Source organism: Planococcus citri, chromosome 4 (assembly GCF_950023065.1).
Source record: "Planococcus citri chromosome 4, ihPlaCitr1.1, whole genome shotgun sequence".
NCBI classification, from domain to species: domain Eukaryota; kingdom Metazoa; phylum Arthropoda; class Insecta; order Hemiptera; family Pseudococcidae; genus Planococcus; species Planococcus citri.
The window spans coordinates 39,089,989-39,112,717 of NC_088680.1; the positions used below are offsets into that span (position 1 = coordinate 39,089,989).

At 33.8% G+C, this 22,729-nt stretch overlaps 4 protein-coding genes across 5 annotated transcripts; all 4 read right to left on the bottom strand.

The window, feature by feature from the left end:
* Window positions 1–2,619: 2,619 nt before the first annotated feature.
* On the bottom strand, window positions 2,620–10,899 carry LOC135842684 (esterase FE4-like). 2 transcript variants are annotated; one of them, XM_065360262.1, is made up of 11 exons: window positions 7,772–10,899; window positions 7,512–7,654; window positions 7,273–7,410; window positions 7,017–7,164; window positions 6,091–6,276; window positions 5,735–5,934; window positions 5,304–5,466; window positions 5,011–5,198; window positions 3,754–3,892; window positions 3,280–3,406; window positions 2,620–3,095 (listed from the first exon to the last, which is right to left on the bottom strand). In XM_065360262.1, exons 1-11 carry the CDS (start codon window positions 7,830–7,832, stop codon window positions 2,921–2,923), a joined length of 1,668 nt encoding a protein of 555 aa, XP_065216334.1. In that variant the 5' UTR covers window positions 7,833–10,899; the 3' UTR covers window positions 2,620–2,920. The 2 variants fall into 2 exon arrangements, with proteins under 2 accessions (XP_065216334.1, XP_065216335.1); XM_065360263.1 differs by having other exon boundaries at window positions 2,927–3,095; window positions 3,312–3,406.
* A 155-nt stretch (window positions 10,900–11,054) lies between these two features.
* LOC135842685 (esterase FE4-like) lies at window positions 11,055–14,569 on the bottom strand. The gene is made up of 11 exons (XM_065360264.1): window positions 14,413–14,569; window positions 14,167–14,300; window positions 13,331–13,471; window positions 13,109–13,256; window positions 12,824–13,009; window positions 12,541–12,734; window positions 12,199–12,361; window positions 11,912–12,099; window positions 11,616–11,754; window positions 11,406–11,532; window positions 11,055–11,320 (listed from the first exon to the last, which is right to left on the bottom strand). The coding sequence occupies exons 1-11, from the start codon at window positions 14,450–14,452 to the stop codon at window positions 11,137–11,139; spliced, it is 1,644 nt and encodes a 547-aa protein (XP_065216336.1). The 5' UTR covers window positions 14,453–14,569; the 3' UTR covers window positions 11,055–11,136.
* Window positions 14,570–15,812: 1,243 nt separating this feature from the next.
* LOC135842696 (esterase E4-like) lies at window positions 15,813–19,195 on the bottom strand. Its single transcript, XM_065360280.1, has 11 exons — window positions 18,929–19,195; window positions 18,675–18,808; window positions 17,977–18,123; window positions 17,701–17,848; window positions 17,443–17,628; window positions 17,160–17,353; window positions 16,915–17,077; window positions 16,632–16,819; window positions 16,404–16,542; window positions 16,185–16,311; window positions 15,813–16,100 (listed from the first exon to the last, which is right to left on the bottom strand). The coding sequence occupies exons 1-11, from the start codon at window positions 18,966–18,968 to the stop codon at window positions 15,917–15,919; spliced, it is 1,650 nt and encodes a 549-aa protein (XP_065216352.1). The 5' UTR covers window positions 18,969–19,195; the 3' UTR covers window positions 15,813–15,916.
* A 390-nt stretch (window positions 19,196–19,585) lies between these two features.
* Window positions 19,586–22,681, bottom strand: LOC135842698 (acetylcholinesterase-like). The gene is made up of 11 exons (XM_065360282.1): window positions 22,490–22,681; window positions 22,224–22,357; window positions 21,896–22,042; window positions 21,644–21,791; window positions 21,371–21,556; window positions 21,092–21,285; window positions 20,816–20,978; window positions 20,529–20,716; window positions 20,302–20,440; window positions 20,093–20,219; window positions 19,586–19,987 (listed from the first exon to the last, which is right to left on the bottom strand). The coding sequence occupies exons 1-11, from the start codon at window positions 22,527–22,529 to the stop codon at window positions 19,804–19,806; spliced, it is 1,650 nt and encodes a 549-aa protein (XP_065216354.1). The 5' UTR covers window positions 22,530–22,681; the 3' UTR covers window positions 19,586–19,803.
* Window positions 22,682–22,729: the final 48 nt, after the last annotated feature.

Below are 22,729 nucleotides of genomic sequence, written 5' to 3' on the forward strand. Positions count from 1 at the left end.
AAAAAAGTTTCCATAGTAAGTAGATCATTATTTTGTATTATTTACATTTAAATTCAGACCTCTTCGCACCATCTTTCGACCACATTCAGAACTACGCTATTGTACGTATTTATGTACGTATTTATGTACGTAGAACGTACTTACTTACTACTTAGGTACATATTTCCACAAAGCAGCACGCTATAGAAACAACCTACCTTCCAACACATCATACTCTCTTAATGAAACAGCTAACGCTTTCGCTTTCAACAGCCCGGTATAGAAGTCAATACACTCTTAACCTCTTAACATCTTCTACTCTCCTAACGAAAATGGCGAAATTTCGCCGCAAAATGCGTTAATCAATGTCCAACTCGTGACGCTATCTCATACCAGATACACCAACTGTTCTTTAGTTTCCACCGCCAGCTCTGAGAACATCCTAACACTTCATATTCTCTTACTAAAACGGCGAACAATTCGCCTCCGAATCAGTGATTTTTGATGCCAGAAACCGCAATACCTCCTCGTTTCTCATATTCTCTTATCGTTGTTTTGAAATATTCGTCTCCCAAACGAGGTATTTTCCATTTGAAACCGCTGCACCCCTGTAGGTTTCATATTCTTCTAATGAAAATAGTAAAATTTCGTCGTAAAATGTGTCAATCAATGTCATTTTTCATAGTGCGGTCTGGTGTTGAAAATTGTTACTAGTTGAACAAGTATAATTTGTTTCGAGCATTGAGAACTACTTGACACTAATGATCTCTCGTTATTTCATACTTTCCTGGTAGAAATCGGTATTTTCGCGTCGGAATCGAGCGTTCCGAGCATTTTTGCGCGCTGCTAGAGTTGCAGAGCGTAGATTTTCGAAGGAGTAATTTTTTACTGATACCTACACCTACATTATTGTCTTTTCGTACACTACGTCACTACATACTCTCCAGCCAGCAAAAAGTGTCCAGTTGGGTGGCATTTTTGTGGCACGAAAAATTCAGTTGATTTTTCATGATGTGTAAGTACTGTACTTACCTACCTGTGGTTAAATTTTGGGTCTTCATTGTCCCACGATAGGAGATTAAAGCCAAATTACAAAAAGCACCAATTTTCAAAGTGGCATGGACCAAAAAAATTGTTTTTCCTGTTAGTATTGGGCACTTCCTCATTCCGAGCATATTAAAGCTGGCCAGTCGCCCTTGAAACTGACGTTAGTGCTCTTGAAGTGTGATTTTGTGGCTAGAAATGGGGGGGGGAGAGGGAAAAAATAATATTCATTATGCAGGAGTTTGGTCCACGCTCATTGAATCGCAGTTCATGAAAAATGGCTGGCACAATACGGTGAAGTCGAATTTTAAAGTTGCACCCCCTCCCCAAATTTGAATAATAATGAATTTTTTGTAGAGTTATTGGAAATCAAAAGTGACATTGCGACCTATCAAAATGGGTTAAAATTTCACGAGAAATTCAAATATTTCAACGAAAATGTTTTTTGAGCATTTTTGAAGAATTTTAAGCCCATAATTCGGTCACGATTTTTGGGATTTTTGAATATAGTCGTGTGACCTATCAAAATGTACTGAAATTTTGCGAGAAATTCAAATACTTTGGCAAAAATGACTTTTGGGCACTTTTGAAGAACTTTTAAGCCCAAAATTGGATCATAATTTTTTGGATTTTTGAAAATAGTCGTGTGACCTATCAAAATGTGTTGAAATTTTGCGAGAAATTCAAATACTTTGGCAAAAATGTCTTTTGGGCACTTTCGAAAAATTTTAAGCTCAAAATCGGGTTATGATTTTTGGGATTTTCGAAAAAAGCCATGTGATCTATCAAAATGCGTTAAAATTTAGCGAGAAGTTTAAATATTTTAACGAACACGTTTTTTGAGAATTTTTGATGAATTATGAGCCCAAAATTGGTTTCTGTTTCCCGAGATTTCAGGAAAAAAGGTGCTATATATGTGACCTATCAAGATTGGTTAAAATTTTGACATACGATCGAAATTTTCCAAAATTGAATGAAAAATTGTCATTCGACTCATCTAAGTAATAATCAATTTTAAAGCTATACAATTTTTCAGAAATGCTCAGAATATTTTATTTATAACTAGGTAAGTTGCACAATTCTTTTTCGAAATCCCAAAAATCATTATTAAATTTTGAGCTCAAAATTCATGAAGAATATCCAAAAAACATTTATGCCGAAACATTTGAATTTTTGGCGAAATTATAACCTACTTTTACTGGTTGCAAGGTCACTTTTGAGCAATTCTACAACTGTTTATTTATACTCAAAATTTGAGAGGAGAGTAGGACTTGAAATTGCGAAAATCCGAAGTACGTTTTTTCCAACATTTTAGACCCATAGATTTCTATATTAAAACCCAACCAAATTTTTTTGGTCGCAAAAATGCAAGCCCATTAGGCTAATTTGATTACCAGAACACTGTTTACCACTTGGAGTGTGAACTAGGTGCATTCATATAGGTAGGTACTTATATGTATTTAAAAAAATGATGCCTAATTTAAAATGTGCTGCGCAATTATATGCGAAATACTTAGAGCTAGCTACTAGCTAGACTAGATATATGTTCAACTTTTTTCTTGGAATTATGTTTTCTATCATTTTAACTAAGCTACGTAACCTTTTCAAATTTATTCTTCACTATCAATATTTTTTCATAATAAAATAACAAAATATTCCATTATCTTAACCATAAGTACGGCTACATTCATCAATATTGTCATCCATTCGACAGTTTATACCTACACCGGAAACTCATCATTTGAACCATAATCATCATCGTTGAAACTTCATAATATACCTACTTGATCAAAATAAATTGCTCACGTAAGTGAGTAGGTACCCATTTGGATAGTGCTTTCATGGCAGAAAGAATCCATTTGATTTTTTTCAAACGATTAGGCACTTGGCTAATTCGTTATAAATATTTGCTACCGATAGGTAAACTTTTCCAGAAATCATACGTCCCTTTATAAAGATCTGTTTGCATTGAACCATTCAAATTCATAAATAGATATTCTATCCTGTTTGACGTCATCGGTTCCCATGTACCCATAATGGTTTTGTTTATCGCTTCAGGTAGATTTGGATTCCTATATTTTAAAAACAAAAATAACATCTACATAAGTATTTATATAGGTACTTGACTAATTACCGAGGTATAACTAATGTACATATCATCTTCTAAGACATTGATATCATTGATTTTGTTTCAAAGCAATGTATGTAATGTACTTGGGTACCTATTACGTAACATCCAATTCATTAGATACCTACCCACTGTTAATAAAGTTTACAAATCTGTTTACCAATTCTTCGCTGAACATGACATCTTGTTCCGTTAACACAGCTGCAGAGTAATCTCGATAGAATAACAAGTGTACTTCATCTCCATGACTGACTCCTTTGATTTAGGAAGAAAAAAAGAGAGATAATTTACTTACGTCATTCGTACAGTGTAGGAAAAATACAACTTATTACGCGGTAAAATATGTACTACTCATCGTCATTTTGGCAAAAAGTTTTACGTCATGTGTCATGATTCGAAGACGAACCAATAATAATTACTATAATTACTTTGTAATTGCGGAATTTAGATAACCTAATTACAAAGCATATCGACAATTATCGACGGATCATTGCTAAAATGCTTCCAAAGAGTACTTCAATTACATTCATAGGTTCCTTATAAATGGACACTTGGCTCATTAAGGTACCTAATTGAAGATACTATAAATTACGAATTCTCACCTAAATATTCGTTATAGTCTCCAATTATATTTTGAGTCGAATAGTTTGAAACGTAGTCGTACCAATATACGTATTTTTGGCCCGGATAACTGAATATTGTGTCTATTGTGCATATGCCAAATAACCCTTCGGTTAACATCTGTGAAAAAAAACAAAGCACATCAGAATATAGGTGCCCACTTGAGGGAAACTTTTGAACCTGGCACTCTTGGATTTGAATGAAACTAAGCTAGATTGAAAGAGCATGTCTTAGCACACACACACCCCCCCCCCCCATCAAGATCCCAAGTTTATTTTTGATTTTTGGAGAAATTTTCCAAAATTTGCTGTTTTTAAGGCAACTTTTAAGCATTTTAGTATTTTTTTTTCAGGCAAAATGAATTGAGGATTTTTTACCACTGATTTTTACAAGTTCAAATAGACTTAAAAATTTTTCTATAAACAAACATTTTCCAATTCGTTTTTTTTCATGGAAGAACACTTCAATATCACTGATTATGGTGGAATTGAAAAACAAAATTTTAAATATAAATCAGAATTGTAAAAATCAGAAAAAAATTGACCAAAGTCCCTTTTCCATGGATGGAGCCCCTCAATTACATTTAGAACGTTCTGCAACTTCCTGCAAGTGTTCCGATTTTCTCCATAAATTCCAAATTAGGTACCTACTCTGGAAGAAACAAACATTATTTTTAGTACCAACCACAACTTAGACTGAGGCTGAAAGCACCCTAGTGGCTGTTTTTTGTAGTTACTGCTTGAAAGTGAATTTTTAACCAATTTGTGTTGAAAAAATCATGTGACAATTGCAGTTTTTTTTTGGTCAAAATATCGTCTCGCATCTGTACCTACCTACATTATGACCGCTTGACTTGAAAAAAAATCGAGCTTCCAGTGAATTTTGAATTTTCTCTAGGAATTTGCTGGAGGCTCCACAAATGGAGCCTAAAACTGTTAGTATTTGTTTCATTTTTGAAAAAAAAATCACAAAAAATTTGAAAAATCGCCAAAAAAAGTTTTTAAATTTTCAAAAATGTGCCAAAAAATCTAAAAATGAACTTCAGCTCCTGAAAATTTGATTATGAAGGTTTCAGAGCATGTTGTTTCGATCTAACTCGATTTTTTTCAATACGGAAAGTGCCCGTTCAAAAAGTTCTCTTGTTGGTCTAGAGCTCTTGATTATGATTACACTATTACTCGTAAAAATGTGGGTTCATATAGCTAATTTGTTAACCAGCAGATCAAAATCTAACGTACCGAAGTTAATTCTACAGCCGTCTCGTCTCCTATTCCTTGATCGGCGAAATAATGCGTTCGAATGGCTAGAGAAATATAATTCAAATGGTCCGTTTTGGTGTTCCACAAATACTGCATTATGATAGGAAACAGAAGCTTATAATTTTCATCTATTTGACTACTTCTCTCTCCACCATTTTCTAAATATCCTACAATGAGTTATTGGATCCATTTAACACGACGTACATACTAAAATAACTCAAGTATCAGTAAGTTTCAAGATTTTGATATACTCGAAAATTCTTGTCACATACTGGCCACTTTGAAAGCTGCCTCTCCTGTGGTCATTCCGATGATCCAAGGTAAATCAGGAGAATGATACTGCAAATTTTGTGGAAAATCTGTCAAGAATGCTTGGTCGGAATTTATGTCTTCGATCGTTGGTCTAAATGTTGCGTCCGGATCTTGATCCCAAATCTAAATCAGGCACAAAAACTCAATATTATAATCATTTTACCAATCGCGAAAAATGGGTACCCAGTCAACTCAGTTCCGTCATTTTCTTGGAAAAATTCAAAAAAGTTGTTTTTATTCTTTTTTTTGTTTTGTTATTCAGTAGGTATAGCTATTTCATAGGTCCTCAAAAAAATTTCCAAAAATTATTGCATAAATTCACCAAAGTTCTTTTTTTCTCGAAAATATTTCCTTTTTACAACATCATTACAAATGGGTTTAGGCAACTTACATACATCTCTTCCTGTATCAAAGGCATTTTTTCAGCTTCCATGTCCATTAAACATTCGTAAATTTCCTGAGATGAATTAAAACTCGGACATCCTGCCCGAACTGCGAATTCCTTAGCTACAGCACGAGTCACATCAGGACCAAAATACGACAAAGCACACATCCCGTTGCCACTTTGTATGATTACTTTTTGGAATAATCCTAACAAACAAATTATGAGTAAACAAGCATGTACGTATCTACTTATATCAAATCGACCAAATAACATGCGTAAATACTTAAAATGTTATGTAATGAGTAACTTTCCACGTATGCGAGTAAGTAGTAAGTACACATGAAAAAATAAACAGATGTTACCTTTGCTAGAAGGTGATAAGGTGTGTAAATGAACGCAAACTCCTCCTGAACTGTGACCTTGTAAAGTAATTTTATTTGGATCTCCTCCGAAATGATAGATATTTTTTTGAACCCATTTTAGCGCCAATAACTGATCTTTCAGACCAAAATTTCCAGGAATCACGATGTCTCCTGTGCTCAGGAATCCTATTTAAAATAAATTGATAGGTATTCAAGTTGAATGAAGATACCAGTGAAAGAAAAAAGAGGAAGGTACCTATGTATATAAGTGATGGGGGCAGCCACTTATAAAATACTTTTTTCAAATATATTAGGTAATGATAAATAATTGGCAATTTTTATTTAATTTTTTCTTAAAATCGTTTGGGAAGTATAGAAATCTACATTTTCTGAATCAATCAAGCATTCATTCCAAAAAAATAAAATAAAAATAAAATTACCTATGTTATGTACTTGCAAAGTTCTTATTAATCATTTGAATCCAATTACGAGTACATTTTTTTCTAGGAAAATTAATTTTTTGAGATATTCTTGCTTCAAGTTCAAAGGTGCAATCAACTGTTATCTATGTTGAGTTTCATAGAAATAAATTCATGGAATTTCATTTCACTGATACAACATTTGATGGAGTAAGAGGATACATAATTTTGTTTCTAGTTATTCATTTTTTATGACACTTTGTTCGCTCGAAAAATTGATTTTTTGGATGAAAATCGATTCTTATGAAATAAAGTGAACAATAATTATATGTATGTATCATAAATTATCATACCTATACGAAAAAAATCGATTACAGCCAAATGAAGAAAAAATTGCCGAATAAATGCTCCAGTCTATGGAACTTTTCAATATTTATCAAAGCTTGGTAGGTATAAAATATTGCAGAGAATTGAATCTAAAAACATAAGATAAGATCATCATCTTACCCAATACTCCGGCTCTGTAATTAGGTTGAACCAAGATCACGTTCTTATCCATAATATAATTCGGCCCATCAATCAAATTAGAGCTCGATTTATACACACCGCCGTATATGTACACAATTACCGATAAATTTTGTCCTTCACGAGCGTCCTGAATAAAATAAAATATCGTTTTTTTGATAGATACAAATTTAATCAGATGATGAGTCCTGACTAAAAAAAAAAATGTAAATTTCACACGGGTATTTTATAAACTTACCAAAGGCGTATAGACATTCAAGTATAAACAATCTTCACTACCCTTGGTGCCATTAATTTCTCTTGAATATTGTACACATTCTGATGGGAATACAGATCCGTTCCTGATTCCGGACCACGGTTCAGCCTCTACTGGAGGCTACACAAAGATCACATTTCATGTAGGCAATTTGTTTGATTTACTTATATTATCTACCGATGATTTACTCCGACTAAAAATTAAATTACTGTTCATCTTACCTTGAATCGTAAATCTCCCACTGGAGGCTGAGCATACGGGATCCTAAAAAATGCATTGAATGTCTTATTACTGCGAGCTTTCAAGTAGGTTCCATTTATTGTTCCTTGGTCGATGCTGATCATTAAAGACTCGATAACGTGAACTAGGTACATATTTTAAAAAATGAAAAAGTCAAATCAAAATGTATAATATGCTTTTGTCACCTATGGGATTAAAGACTCATACACAAATTCACAATAAAATCTTAGCGTCAACTCACCCAAATGGACAGTTGTAATCAACGCGAAAACAATCAACCGATACATTTCTTGAATGATCATTTGAAAAACTGAGCCTTACATATAATGCATAGGTGTACTTAAGCAGTAAGTACCTACTAAATCTATTCCCATTACATCAACTTGACCCAAACATCGACGCGATGCGGTCCTTATCAATGCGATATTTTGATAGCTTCTTCGTAGAAATTATTACATTTTCACGAATTTATGACTTTTTATACACTTATGACCTATACTTACAATTAGCATCATTAAAAATATTTCACCTAGGCGTTCTTTAAATTTGTTCAAATTACAAATTAGGTAGATAAAAGGAGCGGTAGTTAATCGCCGTAAAAAATATAATTGAGGAAGATCGGATCGCGAAACCTAAACATACATGTACTTAAATTATCGTCAAATGTACAATAAAAACTAAAACTATAGGTAAGAGTATTAAAGTACCTATGCTATTTACGAGTTTAATTAGGTTGCTCATCTCACTCATCTGTGTAGATAAAAGTTTTGATAGGACATCTTTTTATACGTGATCAGATTGCTGATTGATTACACTCAGACCAGATTACCTTCACCAGATCTGATGATCGGATTCAGGCATCACGTAGATTCAGACCATGATCAGATCCAATAAGCAAGAGGAAACCCTCATTGGATCTGATCCAATCCGGTATATTCGTCTGCAGAACCAATTAGATCGGATCATATCTAATCAGATGAGATTAGAGTTTTGATCTCATTAGGTATATCGGTTCAGACTCAATCATTTTACTTTTTAATACCTACCTACATTAACTTATATGTACTTACGAGTTTTTATGAATTTTGTTTAATCTTTAAAGGGGAAAAATTTTTCTGATTTTTTAATTTTTTATTTAGAATTCAAGCACTTCTGACTTCTTAACTAATAAAGGCAATTTCTTGAGATTTGAAAGAAAAATGGTAATAGGTAATAATAAACTTTTGAACACTTTTTTCAGATTTTTCATCTAGGTAGTAAGTAAGGCATATTTTTCAAATGACAAAACCAATAAGACCGTTCTGAAGTCCATAAAACTAAATTTCGCCGAGAAATTCGAGAAATTGAACAAAAGTGTTTTTCGAAGAGGTCTCTTTGAAATGAGTATGGAAGAATAATTTCAAAATATTTTCCATTTAAATGATTTAATTTGCTTACGTATTCTGCTATTAATAAGTAGTCCTTCCTGATGAACTAGCATAATGATTGAACTAATGGAAAAAATTCTAGATACAGAAATTTTTGCGCGAACATACGAACTCTCGGCTCCTTTAAATCTTATGTTAGGCAAATACTTATGCATACTTGTTCTAAAAATATAAGTTGTCTATGTTACCAGTAAGAGGGGGTTATTCTGTGCCGGGACACCTTCTATAGGTACAGTTAGGTACTCATAATTTTTTTCTTTAGAGTTTTTTAAAACAATGATGCCTACCTACGTACCTGGATGATTTAAAAATAAAAACTAGCCTTTTGAACCTTTTTGATGGACATTTTTCTCTTTTCATATTATTATATTGGGACTAGTGCCGTTATTTTTCTGCCTGAAGATGATTTCTGTTGAAGGTTTACAAGCGATGTTAAATGAGTTATTTGGTAATTTTAATTATGAAGATTTTTTCATTTCCAATGGCTTTCTGGCTCGGTATATTTTCACAAATTTTTCTCATATGCCCAATTGAAGGGGTTCCTATTTTAAAATACTTTTGATTATGAGAATGAACAGAACATCCAAATGGTTTTTTTGCTCAACTTGTAAATTTAAGGGACAATGAGGTTTGAATCAAAATACGATATGTAAACTTATACCTATCTACTTGTTTATTACTACCCACGTACCCACCTATTTCTGGATAATTTTTGGGATTTTTTCGATAATCTTATTCGTGACTTGTGAACTTGTTATTGACTTTTGATGAGTTTATTATAGAGACATTTAAAAGAATTTTGTTAAGTTTTAAGGGGAAATATTTTTTGCACGACGAAAAAGGGCGTCATCACGACAAGCATTTTTTCGTTCATAAAAGATGAATGAACGACGAAAAATGATGAAGTTCCACGCCAGATGACGCCCGACAATAAAATATTTATGAACGACTACGATTTAATTACGAGATAAGCAGTATTCACGACAAAATAATTACATTCACGACAGAACATTATCAGTTCAATTCCAATTACATTTTGTACAAATTTTGACAAATAATCAACTGATAGGTAGTTTTTTTTTTAAATTTGAGTGAAATTGTAACTCAGTAGAAGAGAACCAAATTGGCCTAAGCGAAGCGAGGGCAAAAGCTTAGGAAAAAATAAGAATTTTGAGGATAAATCGGAGATTTTGTCGGCAAATGAACGATAATTAAACACATGATTGTAAAAAATTTGAATTTTTGAAAAGTGAAACTAAAATATTGTTGAAATTTTTGTATTTTCCCAACTTTCTTGAATTTTTAGAGGGGAAAACTGTCACTACTTAGCCCCTTTTCGCTTCGTCCCTGACGTCAAAAGAGGAAGAGGGGTCGGGTCGCCCATCAAAGTCTACAAAACATTACTTCTAAACAACAATTTTTTACATCCCTACTTCGTTTTTTTGGTATCATTTTAATGTTTTTTAAAGTTTATTTCTGTCGATAAAATATATCTTTTTGACAGAAAAACTTTATCGTGCATGGCATTGTATGGCAGTTACGAAATGTATCCCCTTAGGTCAAAAGAGTAAGAAGGGTCGCCCAACGAAGTCAACGAAAGCTTTACTTTTATAAACTCTAAATGGAAATTTTTTAAATAGATATGTACTTCGTTTCTTCGTATATTTTTTCATGTAATTTTTATATTTTTCAAACATGTATTTCTGTCGGTGAAATGCCTGTTTTTGATAGAAAAATGTTGTCGTGCATTGCCTTATATAGCAGTTGAAAGCAATAAAATGTCGTGAATTTTTTAATTCGTCGTTTGATACATTATTTTGTCGTTGGAGTACCTTTTATGTCGGGGTAAGCTTTTTATTGTCGGGAATTTCCAATTTAGTCGTGGTAATGATTTTTCTGGCGTGAAAGTGCCTATGCTTGTCGTGCTGACGCCCTTTTTTGTCGTGGTATTAAATCACACCCAAGTTTTAATATGTTTTACCTACTAGATTTATTCTTCAAAATGGAGTCCATACACCTAATTTTTATGGATTTTTTTTAAATGCTTCTTTAAGTAAATTATAATTATGAAATTTTGAAAATGAATTTTTTAACCCATTTTGAGCTACTGCAGAATTCGTTTTTATTCATTCATTAGTCTATTCATAATTAGTAGTTGTATAACAAAACAATTATTTTTTTAAAACCAGTCTTCATATTTGCTTCCAAATGGTAGGCTATTCCAAAACTCGGAGATTCCTTTGTATAAATCAGTTTCCATCGTACCATTCAACTCAATACGAAGATATTCAATTCTGTTAGTCACCATAGGTTCCCAAAATCCTGTGATATCTGTGTTTATTCCGATGGGAAAATTTGGATTCCTGCATATTATACCAAAATATAACATCACAAATTCGAATAAAATATGAGCACCAAACATAATAAAAATCACTCTAATAATCACACCCAGTTTTCATGAAATTCGTCCATCTCTTGACCAATTCTTCGCTAAACATTTGATCTGCTAGAGTGAGTGCATTATCAGATACAGCTGTGTAAAAAAGTAAGTATACTTCTTCTCCATGCGCCACTCCTGAAATGAGAGGCCAATAACATTTTGGGTTTGGGTTGTTTCAAAAGTAGGTGCGATAAATTTATATGAAAAGTCTATCTTACCAAGATCTTCTTCGTAATAACCATCGAGATTTTGTCTCGAGTAATTTGACTTGTAATCATACCAATACACGTATTTTGGGCCTGGATAACTTCGTATCACTTCAATTATTGGTACACCGAACATGCCGTGTGTATAGAACTGTAACATATGCGATAAATGATAGGTATTGAAAATTTTTCTTTTTAATTAGCTGAAGTTAATAGGTACCTACATATAGGTGTACCTGCACCAACGTCGAGGGTAAAAGTAAGGGAACTTAAAATTGAGGTTTATATGCCTTTTTATTTGTCATTACCTGGGTCATTTCATGAGCTGTTTCAGCGCCTATTTTACGATCGCCAAAATAATGAGCTCGAAGTGTTTGAGAAATATAATTCAAATGTATCAATTTCGTGCTCCATAAATACGATAAAGTGATAGGAAACAATATTTTGTAATACTGATCAATTTCAGCCGCCAATTCTCCACCATTACTCAAATAATCTTCCAAAAATATGTACATACAAGCAACACGCAGAGATTATTAAAAATATGAGAGACAATGCATTTTGCTGCACAAAAATAAAACTCATTTCAACTCACGAGCAACTTTATAGGAAGCTTCTCCGGTGGTTAAACCAATGATCCAAGGCATATGAGGATTATGATAATCAGCAGTACTCGGTGATTTGGTGATAAATGGTTCTTCGGAATTTTCATCCTCGATGCTGGGTTTGAAAACTGACAGTGGATTAGAATCCCAAACCTAGACATTGAAAGCATACTCAGTCATAACTCATGAGTCGTAATATAGTGAAAGGTTATGCATGTATTTAGGTACATAGGTACTTAAATATGAGTATCTCTACACAACTTATAACTAGGTAGACATTGAGAAAAATCAAGCAACCAGTTGTTTAAAAATGATGGTAAAATGTTACGTACATACATAGTTTGTTCAATTTTTGGAAACGTTTTTGCATCCAAGGACATCAAACAGCTGAGTATACTTTTAGAGCTGGTAATATCAGGACATCCAGCTTTAGTAGCAAATTCTTTGACGATCCCACGTATTACATCAGGTCCCCAAAACCCACTCATCGAGGCACCACTTTGCATGATTACTTTATGAAATAATCCTACAATTCACATTACTTTTTAATCAGCACATTTCAAGTAACTAATCAAACACAGAATAATTAATTTTCTAAAAGTATAACTTTTCTACCTTTGCTGAGAGGCGACACGGTATGCAAATGGACGCATATGGAAGCGGCACTATGACCTTGTAAAGTAACGCTATTTGGATCTCCTCCAAAATGATGTATATTCTTTTGAACCCATTTCATTGCCATTGTTTGATCCTTCAGCTGATAGTTTCCTGGTATTACCGAATCTCCAGTAGTCATAAATCCTACGATTGATGAAATTCGTCGATAAAAAAAAAAGTAAAAACTTGAACAATAGACATTTGAAGAGTAAGTAAGTACATTACGTTATAAGGATTTCGTACCTAAGGCTCCTAATCTGTAATTCGGTATTACGAGAATAACGTCCCTCTCTAGAATATATTGGGGTCCAAATTCCATATTTGTGAACCCTTTGAACCCACCTCCAAATATATACACCACTACTGATATATTATCGCCTTTCCGAGCATTCTGCAAATTTATTCAAACGTATTTGTTAGAAAATAAGCATCTTATAAACGCAAATAAGAGAATAAAGATCATACCAAAGGAGTGTAAACGTTCAAATTCAAACAATCTTCACTACCGAGTACAGGTGCATTGACATCCCAGTCAGTTTCCACACAGCCAGTTGGAACTGCAGATGCATCCAGAACTCCAGTCCATGGTTTTGCTTCTTTAGGGGACTAGAATTGTCGTCGTAATGAGTACAAAACCTATTGTCAGTCAGTTCTCAAAATAATGTAATCAAAGAAATTTATAACCAAAAATTTTCCGTACTAAAAATTTGCGAAGTAGATATCTATGTAGGTATGATACCTCCTTACCTAATCAAATTGTAAAGTACGTCTTTCAAAACTACCTACCCACTTTATTTTGGCCTCTGGGTTTGGGCAGATACATTTTTCGAAAGGGAAGGAAAGGATATAGGTATTTTAAACCATCTTTTTATACCCCTAAAATTTGTTTTAGATATGGTTTTTCGAAACCCATGGCAATTTTGAATGCCTGACGAGATAGATAGATGAACATTTTTCATTTTTGGGCATTAGAGCATTCTTCAAAAAATTATAGTTTTTGTTGAAGGAAATTTTGATATGATTTTTTAAAAGTGTGATCCTTAAATTAACATAAAATGTTGCTACTTTTTGAAGTTTCATTTCAATTCTTCGATATTTCAGTGAAAAATATAGGCACCATAATTGTATGCCCATGAAATATTACCGCCAATACCCTTTCAATAGGTTGATAAAGATGAGGTGTTTTTTGATCTCTCCTCATTTTCATGTAATAATTTTGAAGGTAAAAATGTTTTATTTTTTGGTCAAAAATTTCTATACTACGAGTAAAATCGATGCTATCTACCAACAGGATTTTTTACCTTGAATCTCAATTCACCCACGGGAGGCTGGGCGAAAGGAATACCATAGAAAGCGTTGAATAATTTACCTCTACGTGTGGTCAAATAAGTTCCGTTTAGTGTTCCTTGATCTACAGTGATGATCAATGCCTCCGCTGAAATAGGAGTGATACATACTTATTACAAGTTCATCTCGAAATAATGAGTTTAGTAAGAAGAATTATTTTGGGCGATGTACCTAAATTGAATTGCTTGAATAAAACTTACCCGACAATGTAACAAGTACAATTACCAGACACTTGTACATCTTGCATTAACTTCTTCAAAACAAATAAATCACCTGATATACATACGAGTAACTTGTACTGTACTATATATTTTCGCATTGTTTGAGCATTTATCAAGGTACGCAGACTAATTCTTATCTTGTTTTCATTATAGTCTTTCGCAAACTGTGCATGGGTAATAATTTAAATTACGTAGTACCTACGATATTTAACTAATTACCTATGTATCATAATCTGAATTGCTTAAATAATCGTACCTACCTATTTATTAGGATGAATCACGCAAAAGAAGTCGGCAGATTTCGATCGAATTCAGCAGAGACCTAGTCATTTTGAGTTGAAAGCTACCCATAAGAGATTTAAGCTCCGGAAGTGCCCCTGGAGGGCAGATTTGGGCTCTCAAAGAGGAAATATTTTGAAAAAAAATCATGTTTTTTTTTCATTCTTGTTACTACACAACCTGGTTTTGGGAGAAATGGTCCAGTTTCAAATGGAAGTATTTGAGATTCTGCGTCCATTTATGCTAGATGCCGTCAAAATCCAAGATCTTTTTAAGTATTTTTGCCAATTTCAAAAAAATAAAACAAAAAAATAGCCAAAAACTTATAAATTTTTTCGAAATTTTGATTTTGGTAAAAATGATAGAAAAATTGGCACTATTGCGTCCCAAAATATTTCTTCTGCTTTAGGAATGATATCTTTCAATATTTTGATACTTATTATGATGAAGCGAAATATTTGCTAAGAAAAAATTTTCATATTACGAATTTATCCAAAAAATAAGTAAACAAGTTGCAAAATATTAACTGCTCAGTAGACCCGGAAAATAGGCTTGGATTTTGATGGCAATAGCATAGATCGACGCATGAACCTCTAATACTTTCATTTGAGGCTGGATCATTTTTCCCAAAATAGGTTCTGTAGGGACAGGAGCGAAGTAAAACACGATTTTTTCGAAAATGCTCCTTCTTTGGGGACCCAGATCTTCTCTTTAGGGAAACCTTCAGAGCTGAAATTTTTGTGGGTAACTTTCAACTCAGAATGAAAGTCTCTGCTGAATTTCGACAAGATCCGAGTTCCGCCCACCTTTTTTTTTTTATGTATTATAGGCCTATGTACGTACATTTCAGGAAGAACTGAAAAGATTGAGTTGGCATATAAGAATCCCTGATAATGAAAGTGGTGCTAGTAATATCAGAATTATACACCGTTTTTACCACCAACACCGCGATTGCAGGTGGGTTATACATAAGTTGAGTACCTCCTGGAAAAAAAGTGAAGTTGACTTATCTACTGCACTTTCAAACTGACACATTCTGACTAAACAAACACATCGTGGCTAATTTCGCGGGTTTTTTCAAAACAGTGACTCATTACGAATAAAGGACCAAAAAAAAGTATAATTTCAGGTAGATACAAAATTAATTTTCATAAAGTTATCTACTCGTATGCTCAAAATATTTATAGGTATAACAATGATCTCTTCAAAACAAGTCTTCATATTTGCTTCCAAATGGCAGGCTTGTCCAAAACTCGTAGATTCCTTTGTATAAATCAGTTTCCATTGTACCATTCAAATTTATACGTAGGTACTCAATCCTATTTGTTATCATAGGTTTCCAAAATCCCATAATGTCTGTGTCAATTTTAATCGGGAAGTTTGGATTCCTGCAAATTATACAGAAATAGGTATACTTCGCATTACGAATTAGATGTCACATGATCATAATAAAATTAATGTTTAATATTAACCCGGTTTTAATGAAATTCACCCATCTTTTGACCAATTCTTTGCTAAACATGTGATCTGCTAGAGTGAGTACATTATCAGACTCGGGTGTGTAGAAAAGTAAGTATACTTCTTCTCCATGTGCCACTCCTGAAATGAGGCAGATAATCAATAACATTTTGGGTTTGGGCTGTTTCAAAAGTATACGATGAATTTATGCAAATATAAATAGCCCAACTTACCAAGATCTTCTTCGTAATATCCCTCGATATTTTGCCTTGAATTATTCGATTTGTAATCATACCAATACACATACTTCGGGCCTGGATAATTTCGTATCGTTTTTATAATCGATACTCCGAACATGCCGTGAGTATAAAACTGTAAAATACATAAGTGACGAATATGTTCAATTTTTTTTATTGATCATTGATAGGGACCTACCTAATAAAAAATTTCATGAGTATTACTTCGGTCATCTGATGACATGTTTCATCCCCGATCTTACGATCACTAAAATAATGAGATCGAAGTGCTTGAGAAATGTAATTCAAATGTTTGATTTTCGTGTCCCACAAATACAGTAATGTGACAGGAAACAATAACTTGTAATACTGATCAATTTCAGATGCCAGTTCTCCATCATCACTTAAGTAATCTGCCAAAATTAAGTACATACGTCCCGATTTTTAAGAATGTATAGGTGCGTGGAATGCGTGGATATGATGTTCATCAACATTAATTCCAACTCACGAGCAACTTTGAAGGAAGCTTCTCCGGTGGTTAGTCCAATAATCCAAGGCATATTAGGGGTATGATAATCAGCCATACTCGGTGGCTTGGTAATGAATGGTTCTTCAGAATCTTCATCCTCAATGGTGGGTTTGAATACCGCTCCTGGACTTTTATCCCATACCTGGACATATGAAGAAAACATATGAAGCCAGATTGACGTAAGTGACACCGGGCACGGTGTGTAATTATTCGTTGTTACCTACAGGCATTGTTGGTTCAATTAATGGAAATATTTTTGCATCCAAGGTCATCAAACAGCTGTGTATCCTTTCAGAGCTGGTTACATCAGAACATCCAGCTTTAGTTGCGAATTCTTTGGCGATCCCACGTATCACATCGTGTCCAAAAAATCTATCCATCTGGATACCACTTTGCATAATGACCTTATGGAATAATCCTACCATTTTCATTATTTTGATGAAAGCATATTTCAACGAATCGATCACCCTACTACATAATTTTAAATGAATGTTTAGAGTACGATACCTCTGCTCAAAGGCGATACTGTATGCAAATGGATGCAATTAGTAGAGGAGCTGTGGCCTTGTAAAGTAACGCTATTTGGATCGCCACCGAAATTATGTATATTTTTTTGTACCCATTTCAACGCCATTATTTGGTCTTTCAGTTGATAATTTCCCGATATTACTGAATCTCCAGTAGACATAAACCCTTTGTTGATCAAAACACGAAAAATTAAAACTTGAACATGCATGTCATTGAAGAGTTGAAAGGATTGCATACCCAAAGCTCCTAATCTGTAATTTGGTTCAACGAGGATGACGTCTCTCTCTAGAATATATTGAGGTCCAAATTCCATATTTGTGAACCCTTTGAACATGCCTCCAAATATGTAGACAACTACTGCTATATCATCGCCTTTTCGAGCATTCTGTCAATTCGTAATACATTAACATTTATATATAAGTTATATTAGATGTTTTTAAAAAAAAGTCTGGTCTTTACTCACCCCAAAAAACTACCTAGGTATACTCATGAAGAAAATAATGATCGACTTACTAAAGGTGTATAAACGTTCAAATTCAAACAATCTTCACTACCCTCTACAATTACATTGGCGTCCGCTCCGAGCCCAACTTGCAAACAGCCAGATGGAACAACAGAAGCATTCATAGTTCCAGTCCATGATTTGGCTTCTTTTGGAGGCTAAAAATGAAATGATTCCGTATGAATTTCGACAAAAAATTACTAATTTTACTGGTAAGCTTGTGTAGGATGTTTTGACACATGACACATGCAACAGTAAGTCTATAAAGGTAGGTACTATTTACGCTAATTATGAAAATAGGTAATGCATTTTTGAAGAGCAAGATCGTTGAAAATGGTTCATTACCGAGTTGAGTATTATACCTAAGGTAGGTATTTTATCTAATTGGGGGGAGGGGGGGGCGTAATTCGATCACTCAAAAAAGTATCTACCTACCTAGCGTTTCATTTAATCTAAATCATCAGTTGAATTTTCAAAAAAATTTCCCATTAGTTTTCTCATAGAAAAACCATAAAGTATGTATCGTACCTATACATACATTTGTAAAAAGGGTCTCCCAAAATTAACCTATCGGTATATTACTTACATCAATTTTATTTCGGCCCTTCAGCAATTTTTTGGTGAGGGGAGGATATAAAAATCAAAATTTGTATATATTAGGTAATATTAATGCTAATTATATCTACTCATGATCGCAATTTTTTTTTACCTGGAACCTCAACTCACCCACGGGAGGCTGGGCAAAAGGAATACCGTAGAAAGCGTTGAACAATTTGCCTCTCCGTGTTGTCAAATAAGTTCCATTTATCGCACCTTGATTTGTAGTGAGAATTATTCCTTCAGCTGAAATAATTTATGAGGGTATTCATTTTTAAATTATAAATTAAAAATATACGTAGGTACCTACTTACTTGCTTCCTAGTTATGTGGTAACTATGTAAGGTACATTGAATCAAAACTTACCAGATAATACCAGGAACACGATCACTAGACACTTGTGCATATTATCTTACGTCAACGAGATTATCGAACGAAGCTTTAATTTACAATATAAATTAAGTTTACCTATTTTAGTTCATTTTTGAAGCAAGCAGTTAGTTTTTCTACCTTGTAACTTTGGCCAACAAAAGGAATTTAATATAGCCTGAGAGGCCACAAATACGGTCACTAGACACTTGTACCTCTACCTAGGTACATCTTACGTCAATGCATCAAAAGTGATGAATTACCGGATATATATGTATTGATTTCGCAAATATTTACTCATTTCCGATAATATGTATGTAAGTATGTACTTCGGTATTTGTTATCTCGCTATAATTAATTACTCGCATGCAAATATTATGTATTCATTTAAACTACGCAGCACAGTTTTCGTATTGTAACGTATGAATAGCTTAAGAGGGGTTTTGTGATTATAAAAAGGGCAAAGGGTCAAAATTAATTTTCATTTTCATTTTGTGGGCTCAATCATACACATTCGTGAAGAAGTGAATCTTCCTTCTATTAAAACTATACTTAGGTACCTACCTACTTAGGTACTCGAAATTATTTCCTTACAAATTGAATGCAGGGGCCATGCATCTAAACGTAAGTTCATTCAAAAACAATGCATCAAAATTTCAAAAAAAAAAATATATAATTTTCTAGTCAACTTACATTTGGAATTGAGAAATGTTACAAAGGAATTCTTAAGTACTGGATATTTCTGAATACGAGTATATCATTACCTACCCCATCAAGCCAATATGTGTCACTTAATTCAATTATTTCATCAATATTATAGGTAAAGCTACCTGTAACAATTCGGCATAGTCAAAGAATCAACCTTAATCTTTTCAAAACCAGCCTTCATATTTGTTTTCAAACGGCAGGCTTGCCCAAAACTCGTAGATTCCTTTGTATAAATCAGTTTCCATCGTACCATTCCAATTTATACGTAGGTACTCTATCCTATTTGTGATCATAGGTTCCCAAAATCCCATAAAGTCTGCGTTAATTTTATTTGGGAAGTTTGGATTCCTGAAAATTATACAACACATACTCACATTACGAATTACGTATATGGAATAAATACATATATCACTGATCAGTGATCACAATAAAATTAATTTTCAATATTCTAACCCCGTTTTGACGAAATTCACCCATCTTTTGACCAATTCTTCGCTAAACATGTGATCTGTTTCGGTGAGTGCAGCATCGGACCCAGATCTGTAGAAAAGTAAGTCTACGTCCTCTCCATGGGACACTCCTGAAATTGTATAAGCATGCCTTGGCATAAGTAATCATCGGATTTTTACATGCAATCGATTGATACCTACAAAATAGCTCACCAAGATATTCTTCGTAATATCCGTCGATATTTTGGCGTGAATGATTCGATTTGTAATCATACCAATACACGTATTTCGGACCTGGATAATTTCGTATCGCTTTTATAATCGATACTCCGAACATACCGTGAGTATAAAACTGTAAAATAGGTGAAAAGTGAGTTGGGATTTTTTTTCTATTGTTAGTAGGTATAAGCACCTAAAAAAAAACTTCATATATGTATTACTTCGGTCATTTGATGACATGTTTCATTCCCGATCTTACGATCACCAAAATAATAAGATCGGAGTGTTTGAGAAATGTAATTCATTTGTTTGATTTTCGTGTCCCACAAATACAGTAATGTGACAGGAAACAATAATTTGTAATACTGATCAATTTCAGATGCCAGTTCTCCATCATCACTTAAGTAATCTGCCAGAATTAAGTAAATCCAATCCAGATTATTAAGAAGGTAGGTGTGTATTGTCAGGGGCGTGGATATGACGTTCATCAACATTAATCCCAACTCACGAGCAACTTTGAAGGAAGCTTCTCCGGTGGTTAATCCAATAATCCAAGGCATATTAGGGGTATGATAATCAGCAGTACTCGGTGGCTTCGTGATGAATGGTTCTTCAGAATCTTCACTCTCAATGCTGGGTTTGAAAACCGATCCTGGACTTAAATCCCATACCTGGATGATATAATATTTATGAAGAAAACATAAGAAAGCAGGTTGACGTAAGGGAAAAGTGACTCTGTGTTCACTGTTCATGTCACAAAAAAATTAAGCACATTGTTACGTACATACATAGTTTGTTCAATTACTGGGAACTTTTCTGCATCCAAGGTCATCAAACAACTGTGCATCCTTTCGGAGCTGGTTATATCAGGACATCCAGCTTTAGTAGCGAATTCTTTGACGATACCTCGTAGCACATCGGGACCAAAAAATCTATCCATCTGGATACCACTTTGCATAATGACTTTATGGAATAATCCTACCATTTAAATTATTTGGATGAAAGCATATTTTAACGAATCTATCACCCAACTAATTGTAAATGAATGTTGAGTGTACGGTACCTCTGCTCAAAGGCGATACTGTATGCAAATGGATGCAATTAGTAGAGGAGCTGTGGCCTTGTAAAGTAACGCTATTTGGATCGCCTCCGAAATGATGTATATTCTTTTGTATCCATTTCAACGCCATTGTTTGATCTTTCAGTTGATAATTTCCCGATATTACTGAATCTCCAGTGGACATAAATCCTTTGTTGGTGTTCATGGTAAAAAACAAACATACAAAAAATTAAAAATTGAACATGCAGTCAATGAATAGTTGATAGGATTGCATACCTAAAGCCCCTAATCTGTAATTTGGTTCAACGAGGATGACGTCTCTATCTAGAATATATTGGGGTCCGAAATCCATGTTTGTCATTCCTTTAAACATGCCTCCAAATAGGTATACAACTACTGCTATACCATCCCCTTTTCGAGCATTCTGAAAATTAATAATACGTACAGTAGTACATATTTTAAAAAAGGCATGGTCTTTCCTCATCCGAAAAAACTATCTACTCATGCAGAAAATAATGATCGACTTACCAAAGGTGTATAAACGTTCAAATTCAAACAGTCCTCACTACCCCCTACAGTTGAATTGAAGTCCGCTCCAAGTCCAACTTGCAAACAGCTATTTGGAACAACAGAAGCATCCAAAACTCCACTCCATGATTTGGCTTCTTTTGGTGGCTAAAAAAAATTCCGTATGAACATCGACAAAAAACTTCCAAGTTTCATTCATAAACTTGGACATACAATAGCATGAAAATAATGCATTTTTGAGGAATTTTGAGATTGGTCAGAAATTTGTACATTAGGTGAATTAAATGCTAATTAGTATATCTACTCATGATCGTGAAATTTTTTTTACCTTGAACCTCAACTCACCCAAGGGAGGCTGGGCAAAAGGAATACCGTAGAAAGCGTTGAACAGTTTACCTCTCCGTGTCGTCAAATAAGTTCCATTTATCGTACCTTGATTCGTAGTGAGAATTATTCCTTCAGCTGAAATAATTTATGAGGGTAAGATTATTTATTTTGAAACGATAAATTAGGTAGGTGCCTAAAAAATCTTACGTACCTACTTGCTTTCTAGTTATGTGCTAATTATGTAAGGTACATTGAATCAAAACTTACCACATAATGCCAGGAACAAGATCACTAGACACTTGTACATCTTATCTTCCGTTAACAAAATTATTGAATGAAACTATAATTTATTGCACAAATCAAGTTTACCTATTTTAGATCATTTTTGATGCGTTACCGAATTTCTTATCTCACTATAAACATATAATTAGATACTTGCATGCAGAGGCGTGATGAAACGAATGTGTCTAGGGAGAAAGGGAGGACGGTGAGACTAAAATTTTACCA

Excerpts from the sequence above, each read along its gene's own strand:
- LOC135842684 (XM_065360262.1), bottom strand. The coding sequence starts at position 7,832 with ATGATCATTCAAGAAATGTATCGGTTGATTGTTTTCGCGTTGATTACA. Across the intron at positions 7,655-7,771 it reads GATTACAACTGTCCATTTGG|TTCACGTTATCGAGTCTTTA; the intron begins GTGAGTTGACGC and ends ATATGTACCTAG. Across the intron at positions 3,407-3,753 it reads AGACTATAACGAATATTTAG|GAGTCAGTCATGGAGATGAA; the intron begins GTGAGAATTCGT and ends CCTAAATCAAAG.
- LOC135842685 (XM_065360264.1), bottom strand. The coding sequence starts at position 14,452 with ATGTACAAGTGTCTGGTAATTGTACTTGTTACATTGTCGG. Across the intron at positions 11,533-11,615 it reads TTATTACGAAGAAGATCTTG|GAGTGGCGCATGGAGAAGAA; the intron begins GTAAGATAGACT and ends CTCTCATTTCAG. Across the intron at positions 11,321-11,405 it reads ACGAATTTCATGAAAACTGG|GAATCCAAATTTTCCCATCG; the intron begins GTGTGATTATTA and ends TATAATATGCAG.
- LOC135842696 (XM_065360280.1), bottom strand. The coding sequence starts at position 18,968 with ATGCACAAGTGTCTAGTGATCGTGTTCCTGGTATTATCTG. Across the intron at positions 17,849-17,976 it reads TGAACGTTTATACACCTTTA|AATGCTCGAAAAGGCGATGA; the intron begins GTAAGTCGATCA and ends ACGAATTGACAG. Across the intron at positions 17,078-17,159 it reads TAATTGAACCAACAATGCCT|GTATGGGATAAAAGTCCAGG; the intron begins GTAGGTAACAAC and ends TCATATGTCCAG.
- LOC135842698 (XM_065360282.1), bottom strand. The coding sequence starts at position 22,529 with ATGTACAAGTGTCTAGTGATCTTGTTCCTGGCATTATGTG. Across the intron at positions 20,717-20,815 it reads AGCTTCCTTCAAAGTTGCTC|ATTACTTAAGTGATGATGGA; the intron begins GTGAGTTGGGAT and ends TAATTCTGGCAG. Across the intron at positions 20,220-20,301 it reads ATATTACGAAGAATATCTTG|GAGTGTCCCATGGAGAGGAC; the intron begins GTGAGCTATTTT and ends ATACAATTTCAG.